Source organism: Coffea arabica, chromosome 11c (genome assembly GCF_036785885.1).
Source record: "Coffea arabica cultivar ET-39 chromosome 11c, Coffea Arabica ET-39 HiFi, whole genome shotgun sequence".
In the NCBI taxonomy this organism is placed as follows: Eukaryota; Viridiplantae; Streptophyta; class Magnoliopsida; order Gentianales; family Rubiaceae; genus Coffea; species Coffea arabica.
Window position 1 is genome coordinate 29,903,053 of NC_092330.1, and position 12,274 is coordinate 29,915,326.

The window sequence follows — 12,274 nt, forward strand, 5'->3', positions numbered from 1 at the left end:
GACAATTAATAGGAGGTAATATTTAAACTTTTGATCTCACACCTCGGCAAGCCTTAATCCTTAAGTTGGCTTAAAACCGGAATGGAACACAAGCATTTAGTCATACTGGAAAGGTAAAGGCTGTCTTTCTTTATTTGTCACTTCTGAGCACAGACTTAAGCAGCCAAGGCACTAGTTGCTCTCTTTATTTTCTGTCCAAAATTAAACTTTTTCACTGCAGTAAAAGAGTTAAAAGGTCGGAACTAGAACATCATTGAATTAGCAGAAATTGAAACACCACGTTTATAATTTGATGGCGGCTGCTAGTTGCCATCATCATCAACGTGTTCATATGGCCGGTGGAATAAACACGGAGGAGGCCAACACTAAAGAGCAGAGGAATGAGATAGAGTTAAAAAACATGGAACAAGAAATATATGGTTTTTAGTCATTTCCTCTTCGTTTCTTTTATTTAGTTTTTAAATAAATGGATACATATGATTTTTGTGGATAATCCATATAAATCTATTTAATTTAATGGTTTTACTTTGGTCAATCATTTAAAACCAACACTATAAATGGATAATCCAAATCCATTTAATTATGGATTATATGGATGGATAAATGGATCTTAATCCAAATTGTCACCTCTAACGTGATGTATGTGAGATAAAAATGTGATTGGAAATATAAAAAGATGGATTAAAAAATGTGTTTATGATGCAAGTGAAATATTATTTGAAATAATTTTACTATTCAAACAAAATTGCAAGGCCAATTAACAAAACCGTGCTACTCTTTCTATGAGGACTATACCACGGCAACAAATAACTTTTCGTTTCTCGAGTCAGTAGCCTCACTTCAAAATTTTCTTCAATTTTTTGGCCTCATTAGTTCCTTAAGTAAATTATTAAGAGAGGCAGTTTTAATTATGATAAACCTCTAGGGAGCAATGTAAGATTATCTCAAAGACTTTGTAATTTTTTTTTAAATTTTTTTATTCAAGAAGAACTCTAAACCTTACAATAGAGCATTGCTGTACATATCTAGTTAAATTTTTTCTAGTTCCGTCTAATAAGTGGAATTCTTAGAAGATTTGATAAATACTTCTCACTAAGTTGATGTAAATAAATAAAATTTAGTACACTAAACAAGTATGAGCGATGTTAGGGGGTGCTTGGTTGGAGAGTATAGGAATCAAGAATTGGATTGAATCGCAAAATTGTTGCTTGGCTAATGAGTATAGGTTTCAAAATCTTGGAATGAATCATGAAAAATCAGACACTCTCAATACCCAACTAGATTGGAGGGTTTTGATGAATCTCACATTTGATTCTGAAATCTTTAAAAAAAAAAAAAAAAAAAAAAACCATGCAAGAGGCACACAGCCTGCACCATAGAGCAGGTGCCGACCCAATGCACCAAGGTATGATGGAGTGCCTAAAGCACTAGCAACAGATAAGAAAGTTGTGAACATGGCACCAATATGAGCAGCCCCACTGGCAAAGTAGTGAGAATAGAAGTAGAGAAGAACAAGAATGCCGAAAGAAAGCTGCCAAGACAGACCCAATCCACCGACAAACTACAAGAAAGCATATAAATTAACAACCCATAAATGTTGGATGCAATTGAAGGATGGTCAGTTTCCTAACAATGGTGGGGATTTGACAAAATCAAATCCAAATCTGCTTCCTCATTGCGTCAATGGGACTGTTGCTTCTGAAGCTCCATTGTTTTTACCAAAAATTAAATATTGATACTAATTGGTGGTGGTTAGCTGCTGGTTTAATGGGTGTTGTCATGGTTGGGTGTTGGTTCAATGGGATTATGGTGGATGTGTATGTGGGATAAGCATTCGAACGAGAAAGAAAAAAAATATGAAAAGAAAAAAGAAATTAGAGGTAAAAAATTGATTATTAAATTTGATATCCATTCCTTATCAATATTTACCAAGCACCCCCATTTATAATCAATAATTATTTTTGTCCAAAACCCATACTAAGTTTTTTTGTATGATTCAAATTACAATTTCAATTCTTAAGCTTGAACCAAGCGCCCCCTTAAAAATTATAAGAATTGCAGCAATCAAATGTGACAAAATTCAGTTGGACTTGCCTGTATCCGTGTTAAAGAGTCTGAATTATCAAAAAAAAAATAAAAATAAAGAGTCTGAATTGAAGATAAACAACAGAATCTTGTAAATACGTTTATTTCCCTGTAATGTCGTGACAACTGAAAAGTGTACCAATGGAAGGTGCCTCCTTGTTGACAGCTAATGTCCTTCCCAAAACCAGAACAGCCGACCTAGACTTTAGACCTCATTCTAAGTGGATTGTACTGGAAAAACTGAGGGAGACATGTACCAGAAACCATTCGGACGCGTGATTAAAGGCTCCATTTAGAATTTTAGGTCCGTTTGGATTGCATTTTCCGTCATTTTTCATGAAAAAATTACTGTAGCGATTTGATGTATATGAAAAAAAAATAATAGAAAAATATGTTCACGGAAAATGACGAAATTTTTCTATGAAAAACAGCAATCCAAGCAAGGCCTTAGATTATCCAAAAAAAAAAGGCTCCACTTAGGGTTGTGATACTTTTGGTAAAAAAAAACTTTTTGAAGTGCTAAAAGTAATTTTAAAGCAGTATGAACATCATATTATAAAATTAGCAGTGAAGTTTTTGATATTAAAAGCACTTTTAACAAATGCTATGAAGTTGGTGCTTTTAGAGTGATTTTTGTGATTTAAAAGAATAAAACATTAAATTGAATTATTTTATCCTATATTATGAACTAAATAAAGGAATAAATACATTTAACAAATTTCAAATTAGATATTATCCAATACAATAAGTACTTATTAAACTATATTTCCAAACAATATCCTTAAAAGTATTTAAACACTTAATAAGTACTTTTATTAAAAATTATATTAGTAAAATATTTTTTAGTAAGTTTCCACAACCCAAGCGGGTCCTAAGTAATTTGAACATCCTAATCATTTTTTTTTTTTTTTTTTGGTGAGAGAGGACGTCCTACTCTGTTTGGAAAAATCAAGGGAGAAATGTCTTATGAAATTTCAGTCAAGTCATAAAACATAGTGATAATTTCAGAAACCTCCTTTGAGGTTTTTAATAATGTTACCCAACTCTCGTGAGGTTTTTTAAATCAATCTTACCTCCCTTGGATTTTATTTACCTCTTTTGAATTAACATTTCTTGTAAGATTTTAGGCCCTTTGGAGGAAATGCAAAAGGGATAAAACTTTTGTTTCACTCTTATGCTATCCTACTTGTGAAGGTTATAACAACAATAAAAAATAAAATAAGGTTAAATTTGTTGACTTAAACTATTATTTTAGTTGTATTGAAATAAAAGAAAAATTTACATCTTGAAAAATTCACACGTATAAATAAATCATTTTAGTTTTCAATACAACTTAAACTACATCATGTATTAAAACATATTTCCCAAAAAAATTTCTTGACTTCCTTAATTATAACTATCCACAAATTTTTTTACGGTGTTAATTACGCATTAAAATCCTCCTAAGTGGTTGACCTTGATTAAATTTAATTTATTCATGCCCTTTATTATCCTATCATGATCCCAAATAGAGATATATGGACCATTATTAGATAGCAATTTTTTAATTTACATTTTTTGGTTTAAAAATTTTATTTTGTTTTGGATTTTTGGTTAAATAGTTATTAAGAGTAAGGGTAATGTTATCAATTTGTGGCCTTGGATAGAAATATTTAGTTTTGTTAAATTAATAGGAGAAATAAGTGAGATTTTAAAATTTTCAAAAGAACTAAGTGATATTATAGAAAACAATATGGTGTGTTACAATAATGACATGAACAAATTTCTATGTCATGGAATACAACATACGGAGAAGCTTCACAGCCACATATGAGCCATGTAGGGATTTAAGTATACGCGCGTGCAATTTTGACAATCGGTTGGTAGTGATTAATGTGAGCTAAATTTTTGTTAGGTTCAGGGAATAGGGCGGAGACTAGATTAGCATTTTTCTTCTTTGCTTTTTGATCAAAGATGCCTCTAGATGTGAGAGGGAGCGAGAGAACATGAGGAAATTGAGTTTTTAATAGAGATTGGATGATTTAATTTAATTTTGTTGATAGGGTGCATTTTAGTGGGTATTTTGGGCATTATTGCACAATTAATTGACTAAATATTTTCATTAATTGGGTGGATTCTACTGATATTTTGTTTTGATGCTAATTGCAGGAATGGATGCTGAAAAGTGTTTAAATTCAACTTTTAGAAGATTCATCGTACGTGGAGCCCGTCTGAGAAACGGAAGAAATCTAATTGTAATAGATTTTATTTTATTATATTTTGAGAGAGTCTTGTTTTAATTTTAGGAAAAAGAACAATTTCCAAAAAAAGGAAAAAATCCCTTCCTGGAACTGGGGACCACAACCGAGGAAGAATTAAGTATTCTCGCGTGACTTAGGTTCAGGGGGATACGTTTAAAAGGCGGCCCCCACAACTTTGTAAAGGGGGGGAGAACAAAGCCACCATTGTTGACATTTTCTAGTATTGCTTTTCATCTTCTGTTGACTTGAGCAATTGCTATTTTCCAATCTATCAATTGAATTGGGTTGGCCGTGGTTCTCGTAAGCAATAAGGAGACAAAAGGCCATTGCTTGTGACCTTGGGAATTGCTTGTCTTTATTGTGACCAATAAGGAGACAAAAGGCCATTGCTTGTGACCTTGGGAATTGCTTGTCTTTATTGTGACCGAATGGAAGGAATAAGAAAAAGACATCCTCGTAGGCTATTGTAAACCATTGAGAGGAAGGGCTGCTGTGTTGACTTTTCCTTTCTTTGGTAGCGAGTGGAAGTCCAGTCGCGATTGTGGACCTGCGGATCTTTGCTTTTCCCGTAGCTTGGACCGGATTGGCAGAGAGCATCAGGTTTCCATCGCATGATTGTGATTGGAAGCAATAGAGAGTGGCGATTCCCTTCGTTCCGTTCTTCATTCTGTTGGCCGAAATCGAACGAGCAAATCCAACAATTTCTCCAAACTTCCCACGCATGGCCTATTCTCTAATTATGGGGAACTAAGCCCCTAATTCTAGCCGAGGGATCAACTGACGAATTGGTTCAACGATTACTGTGAGATCTAAACCATTTTTAATTATTTTCTTCATTTATTGGTATTTATATGTTCCCTGATTTTAATTGTTATAGCCTTATGTATGATTGATTAGTGCGCAATAATTGATTATTCACGTAGGCTATTTTGCTAAATAGAGGTAATTGAATCCGTAATTATTCGTTATCTCTACCTTAGTAGCAACTGGCGTAATTGGGATTATGTCAGGGGAGCATACGATCTAGTTTAAACAAACCCTCGTAGCGTGTTTGTTAGTTAGGATTGGGTCTTTCTAATTATTAATGCAATCTAGAAATTAAATCATACGGTCGTACCTAGGGTTGTTTTTGGGTTAGAGAAATAGCTAACGGTCGTACCTTAGCTATCGATAAATTAAGGAAGGGTTGGTTGTTTAGCGCGTGCGAGACAACTATAACCAATCTATTAATAAATGTTGAAATTATCTGTGATTCGATGATCAGTGCATGAACCATTACTGAAGTGTACCCTTGGCTAGAGTTTCTCCAATTATTTCTTTAAATTAATTATTTTCTGCAGTTACTTTATTTTTGGCATTTGATACCAAAACCCCCCCATTAATCTTGATTTGAAAAGAAACAAAATACGATAGCCATTGTCAAAATTTTGATATTCAAATGCTGTTCTCATGCTTGAGGGCAAGCATGATTCAGGTGTGGGGGGAATTGATAGGGTGTTAATTGTTGATTATTTTATTATTAATTTCCCCTTTGTCCTTGCCAAATATTGTTTTAATTATTAATATTTACTTATATTTGGTATCTGGACTTAATTTCAGGGAATGGAGCAGTAAACTACAAAAAATGAGGAACTTTCCACTATACAATTGAGACTTCAAACAGTTGGGCCCCATATGGTGCTACAAGGAAGCCTTTTTCGGTTGCTGGCCCACAAGGAGAAGAAGAAAACGAATTCCTTTTCTTTGTGCTGATGGGAGTCTTTGACTAGCAATAGGAAACTAAACAAGGAGGAATTTCGGCAGAGCCTCAATTCTTTGGCTCTTGGACTCCTTATTCGGCGGGGACCACTGGATAGCAGGAAGTCATTTCCTTTGGCTTTAAAAGAATACAAACGTACAGGAGGTTATCTTATCACTAGTTTTAGGGCTTTTAGCATAGTTTAGTTTTATTTTTTCTTTGTTCCTTTGATGGCCTGGATCTCAATTAAATTACGTGGAGATTTTCTCATGAGGCGTGGCTAAGTTTTTCTAGTCAAGGGGACAACTGACGATTTGGTTCAACAATTACTGTGAGATCGAATCTGTTTTAATTATTTTCTTCGTTTATTGGTATTTATATGTTCCCTAATTTTAATTGTTATAGCCTTATGTATGATTGATTAGTGTGCAATAATTGATTATTCACGTAGGTTATTTTGCTAAATAGAGGTAATTGAATCCGTAATTGTTCGTTATCTCTACCTTAGTAGCAACTGGCGTAATTGGGATTATGTCAGGGGAGCATGCGATCTAGATTAAACAAACCCTCGTAGCGTGTTTGTTAATTAGGATTGGGCCTTTCTAATTATTAATGTAATCTAGAAATTAAATCCTACGGTCGTACCTAGGGTTATTTTTTGGTTAGAGAAATAGCTAACGGTCGTACCTTAGCTATCGATAAATTAAGGAAGGGTTGGTTGTTTAGCGCGTGCGAGACAACTATAACCAATCTATTAATAAATGTTGGAATTATCTGTGATTCGATGATCAGTGCATGAACCATTTCCGAAGTGTACCCTTGGCTAGAGTTTCTCCAATTATTTCTTTAAATTAATTATTTTATGCAGTTACTTTATTTTTGGCATTTGATACCAAAACCCCCCCATTAATCTTGATTTGAAAAGAAACAAAATATCTTGCTAGTCCCTGAAGAGACGACCCTACTTGCCACTGTCTACTAGTTAGTAAATTTAGTCAGATAATTAATTCGGGTATATCGGATTAAGCAAACTTTTCGGGAACAGGGTGAATCAAATAACCCATTGTACACCTAGAGTCCCTGCTCCAGTACCTAAAATTAATTATTGGCTAGTTTTGGTGGTAGTTAGGTTCTATTTATTATTATTGCATAGGTTCGGCACCTGTCAATTTTTGGCGCTGTTGCCGGGGACCGGCATCTGATTTATTTGTTTCTTTTTTAATTCAGTTTTTTTTATTATTTTATTTTATTATTATTTTTTTTCCTTTATTTTTCTCTTGGTATTTTTGCTAGTTTATGACCCATTCGTCTCGCACAGGTGAGTTGGTATACGATCCTGAGATTGAGAAGGCAGCACGTAGGCGAAAGCAAGAGACCAAGAGACGAAAAGAATGACACTTATTTTCTGCAAACGAGTCAATAAAAGACGAATTTAGCATGGCCAACACCCAGACATTGAGGGAGCTGGCTACCCCAGAGCTGACTCATCCGCCCTTGTGCATCACGTTCCCAACTCTGGCTGATAATACCTCCTTCGAGCTGAAATCGGGGTTGATTCACCTCCTACTTTCGTTCCATGATCTTTCTGGTGAAGAACCCCACAAACATGTCAAGGAGTTTGAAGTAGTTTGCTCTAGCATGAAACTTCATGGGGTCACTGAAGAGCAAATAAGACTTAGAGCTTTCCCTTTCTCTCTCAAGGATGCAGCGAAGGATTGGCTATACTACCTACCTGCAGGTAGTATCACCACGTGGGTACAATTAAAAAAGAAATTTCTGAAAAAATTCTTCCCCGCATCCCGGGCTGCTAGTTTAAGAAAGGAAATATGCAGCATCAAGCAGTACTCCGGAGAGTCATTGTACGATTATTGGGAAAGGTTCAACAAATTGTGCACTAGATGCCCACAGCATCATATTAATGAACAACTGTTGATCCAGTACTTCTATGAGGGGCTCCAGTCAACTGACAGGAGTATTATTGACTCTGCGAGTGGAGGAGCCCTGACGAACAAGACACCGAGGGAAGCGTGGGAGCTTATTGAAGCCATGGCAGAGAACTCTCAGCAGTTCGGTTTCTGTGAAAGCAATCCTACCCGTAGAGTCAATGAGGCAGAGACGTCATCCATCCAACAGCAACTGTCAGAGTTGATGTCTGCTATCAGGCAATTGGCCATGAGAGACACGCCGCGAGCGAAAGTATGTGAAATCTGCGCGAGTATGGACCACTGTACGGATACGTGCCCCATTCTGCAAGAGGACGGCGCGGAACAGGTAAATATGGCCGGAGGTGTGCCCGCGCCCCGCAGGCAGTATGACCCGTATTTCAACACGTACAACCCGGGTTGGAGGGACCATCCCAATCTCAGTTATGGGAACAGGCAACAAAGTTCATTCTCGAATCGTCCACCAGGATTCCACCAGCCTTGGCAACCAAAATCTCAACCCTCATCCTCCAATTCAGGAAGTTCCTTGGAGGATCTAGTCAAAAGCCTGACCACGACTACTACTCAGCTTCATCAGGAGATCAGATCCTTGGCAGCAAATACCGCGCAGCTCCAGCAGGACACCAAAGTGGACAAGAAGGATCAAGAAACTCGAATAAGCCAACTGGCAACTGTGATTAACCGCTTGGAGTCCCACGTTTATGGGAAACTGCCATTGCAACCTGAGGTAAATTCCAAGAATGTAAGTGCCATGACGCTGAGGAGTGGCAAGGAACTGGAAGGGTCTAAAGTGGGAAATTCAAAAAGCAAAAGTGAGGAGGAGATAGAAAAGGAAATTGAGGAGGAAGGACGTATTCGTGAGGATCCTAAGGTAGCCTCCACCTCTCCACTCACTACTAATTCTAACTTACCCCCTTTTCCTTGCAGGTTGGAAAAGACAAAGAAAGTAGAGAAGGAAAAAGAGCTCTTGGATGTGTTTCGGAAAGTGAAGATCAACATTCCCCTGTTGGATGCAATCAAGCAGATACCGAAATATGCTAAATTTTTTAAGGACTTGTGCACCGACAAAAGGAAGCTAAGGGGAGATGAACGAGTGGCGGTGGGAGAGAACGTGTCAGCTATATTTCAAAGGAAACTCCCACCAAAATGTGGAAATCCAGGTATGTTCACAATCCCCTGCAAGATAGGAGGTACCCCAATTAGGAAAGCAATGTTGGATTTGGGGGCGTCAATTAATGTTATGCCTAAGACAATCTATGCTTCTCTTAATCTTGGCCCATTAAAAGGCACAGGCATTATAATCCAACTTGCAGACCATACCAATGCTTATCCAGAGGGGTTAGTTGAAGACGTTTTGGTACAAGTCAATGAGTTAGTTTTTCCTGCAGACTTCTATGTCTTAGATATGGGAGATGAAAAGGCATTAAATCCGTCACTTATTTTGCTAGGTAGACCATTTTTAAGCACTGTTAGGACGAAAATAGATGTGAATGAGGGTACTTTGTCGATGGAGTTTGATGGTGAAATTATAAATTTCAATATTTTTGATGCGATGAAATACCCGGATGAGGCTAACTCTGTTTTTGCTTTGAGCATTATTGAACCTCTTGTACAGGACACATTTGAATTGAATAGGGGCGATGCACTGGAAGTGGCATTGGCCAAACATCTCGAGTTGGGAGCAACTCTTGATGTAGAAATAAGTGATGAGTTATACCATGCAGTTGAAACACTGCATTCGCTCCCACCATTCTCTCTAAGGTATGAGTTTACTTCTATCTTTGTACCAGAAACTCAGGCAAAATTGTTGTCTTCTATTGTGCAGGCGCCTGAGTTGGAATTCAAGCCCCTCCCAAAGCATTTGAAGTATACTTTTCTCGGGGACAAGGAGACACTGCCAGCTATCATATCTGCACACCTGTTACCAAGACAAGAAAACAACCTAATTCGTCTTCTTCGAGATCATAAGGAGGCAATTGGGTGGAGCATAGCAGCCATCAAGGGAATTAGCCCCTCTTTATGCATGCATCGGATCCGTCTTGAGGAGGAGGCAAAACCAGTCAGGCAGGCGCAACGGAGATTGAACCCACTGATGATGGAAGTAGTAAAGAAGGAAATACTTAAACTCCTGGAAGTGGGGATCATCTTCGCCATCTCAGACAATTCATAGGTGAATCCAGTGCAAGTAGTCCCGAAAAAGGCTGGAGTAACCGTAGAAGAGAATCAAGAGGGCGAGATAGTCCCGGTGAGAAAGCCCACAGGATGGCGTCAGTGCATTGATTACCGGCGTCTGAATGCTGTGACAAAGAAGGACCACTTTCCCCTCCCGTTTATTGATCAGATGTTAGAAATGTTAGCTGGTCGCGTTTATTACTGCTTTCTTGATGGTTTCTCAGGTTATTTTCAGATTGCAATAGCACCGTAGGACCAGGAGAAAACTACCTTCACCTGCCCCTTTGGTACATTTGCGTACCGGAGGATGTCTTTCGGTCTCTGCAATGCTCCAGCTACTTTTCAGAGGTGTATGGTAAGTATATTTTCTGAGTATGTTAAAAAGATTATTGAGGTGTTTATGGATGATTTTAGTGTGTATGGGGATAGTTTTGATGAATGCCTGGATAATCTAACTTTAATTTTGAAGATATGCATTGAGACAAATTTAGTTCTAAATTGGAAAAAATGTCATTTCATGGTGGATTATGGCATTGTTTTAGGGCATGTAGTTTCGGCCAGGGGTATAGAAGTGGATAAAGCAAAGGTCGATATTATTTCTGCTTTGTCTTACCCCGTAAGTGTACGGGAGGTGCGTTCTTTTTTGGGTCATGCAGGATTCTACAGGAGATTCATAAAAGATTTTTCAAAAATTGGAGCGCCCCTGTTCAAACTATTGCAGAAGGATGTGGCATTTGACTTCACCGAAGAGTGCAAGGTGACATTTGACAGGTTGAGGGAGTCATTGACATCACCACCTGTTATCCAACCTCCAGACTGGAGCCTTCCATTTGAGATAATGTGTGACGCGAGTGATTATGCAGTGGGAGCGGTGTTGGGGCAACGGATTGGCAGAGCTGCACATGCAATCTATTATGCATCAAAGGCGTTGAATGGAACTCAGCTCAACTACTCTACAACAGAGAAAGAATTGCTAGCTGTGGTTTTTGCATTAGAAAAATTTAGACCTTATTTGTTAGGTGCAAAAATAACAGTTTTTTCTGATCATGCAACCTTGAGATACTTGATGACGAAGAAGGATGCTAAACCAAGACTCATCAGATGGATCCTACTCCTTCAGCAGTTCAACTTGGAGATTAAGGATAAAAGTGTGGCAGAAAACTTAGTCGCTGATCACTTGAGTCGCTTGCTTGCTCATAAGGAGCAGCCACCATTGAGGGGGGCATTTCCAGAGGAGCAACTACTTGCCATTAACTCGTCTACACCCTGGTATGCTGATATAGTAAATTTCTTGGTGACTAATCAATTGCCTGCAGGGTGGCCAAAGGCTAAGAGAGACAAGTTGAAGAGTGATGCCAAATACTACATTTGGGACGACCCCTATCTTTGGAGACAATGTTCGGATCAAGTGCTAAGGAGATGTGTAAGTGCAGGTGAATTTCACTCCATTTTAAATTTCTGTCATTCGTTTGCATGTGGGGGGCACTTTGGGCCCAAGCGAACAGCTCGCAAAGTGTTAGAGAGTGGCTTTTACTGGCCTACCCTTTTTAAAAATTCGTATTTATTTTACAAATCCTGTGATAGGTGTCAAAAGGTGGGGAATATTTTTCATAGGAACCAAATGCTTCAAACCCCCATGTTGTTTGTTGAAATTTTTGATGTTTGGGGGATAGATTTTATGGGTCCTTTTCCCTCATCTTTTGGTTTCCTATACATTCTACTTGCGGTTGATTATGTTTCTAAATAGGTGGAGGCTAAGACCACCCGTACTAATGATTCTAAAGTGGTTGCAGAGTTCTTAAAATCGAATATCTTTATCCGTTTTGGAATGCCAAGAGTTGTGGTAAGTGATAGGGGGACACATTTTTATAATAAGACTATCACTGCCCTATTCCGAAAATATGGCGTGCTCCACAAGGTATCCACACCGTATCACCCGCAGGCAAACGGTCAAGTCGAAGTGTCAAACAGGGAAATCAAATCAATCTTGGAGAAAATGGTGCGCCCAGATAGGAAGGATTGGAGTTTAAAGTTAGAAGATGCACTGTGGGCATACCGCACCGCGTATAAGATGCCGATTGGGATGTCTCCGTATA

General features: G+C 37.9%; 1 protein-coding gene across 1 annotated transcript; it reads left to right on the plus strand.

The window, feature by feature from the left end:
- Positions 1-7,500: 7,500 nt before the first annotated feature.
- LOC113716005 (uncharacterized) lies at positions 7,501-10,176 on the plus strand. Its single transcript, XM_027240307.2, has one exon. The coding sequence runs from the start codon at positions 7,501-7,503 to the stop codon at positions 10,174-10,176; it is 2,676 nt and encodes an 891-aa protein (XP_027096108.2).
- The last annotated feature ends 2,098 nt before the right edge of the window (positions 10,177-12,274 follow it).

Coding starts and splice junctions, on each gene's coding strand:
- LOC113716005 (XM_027240307.2), top strand. CDS start 7,501: ATGGCCAACACCCAGACATTGAGGGAGCTGGCTACCCCAGAGCTGACT.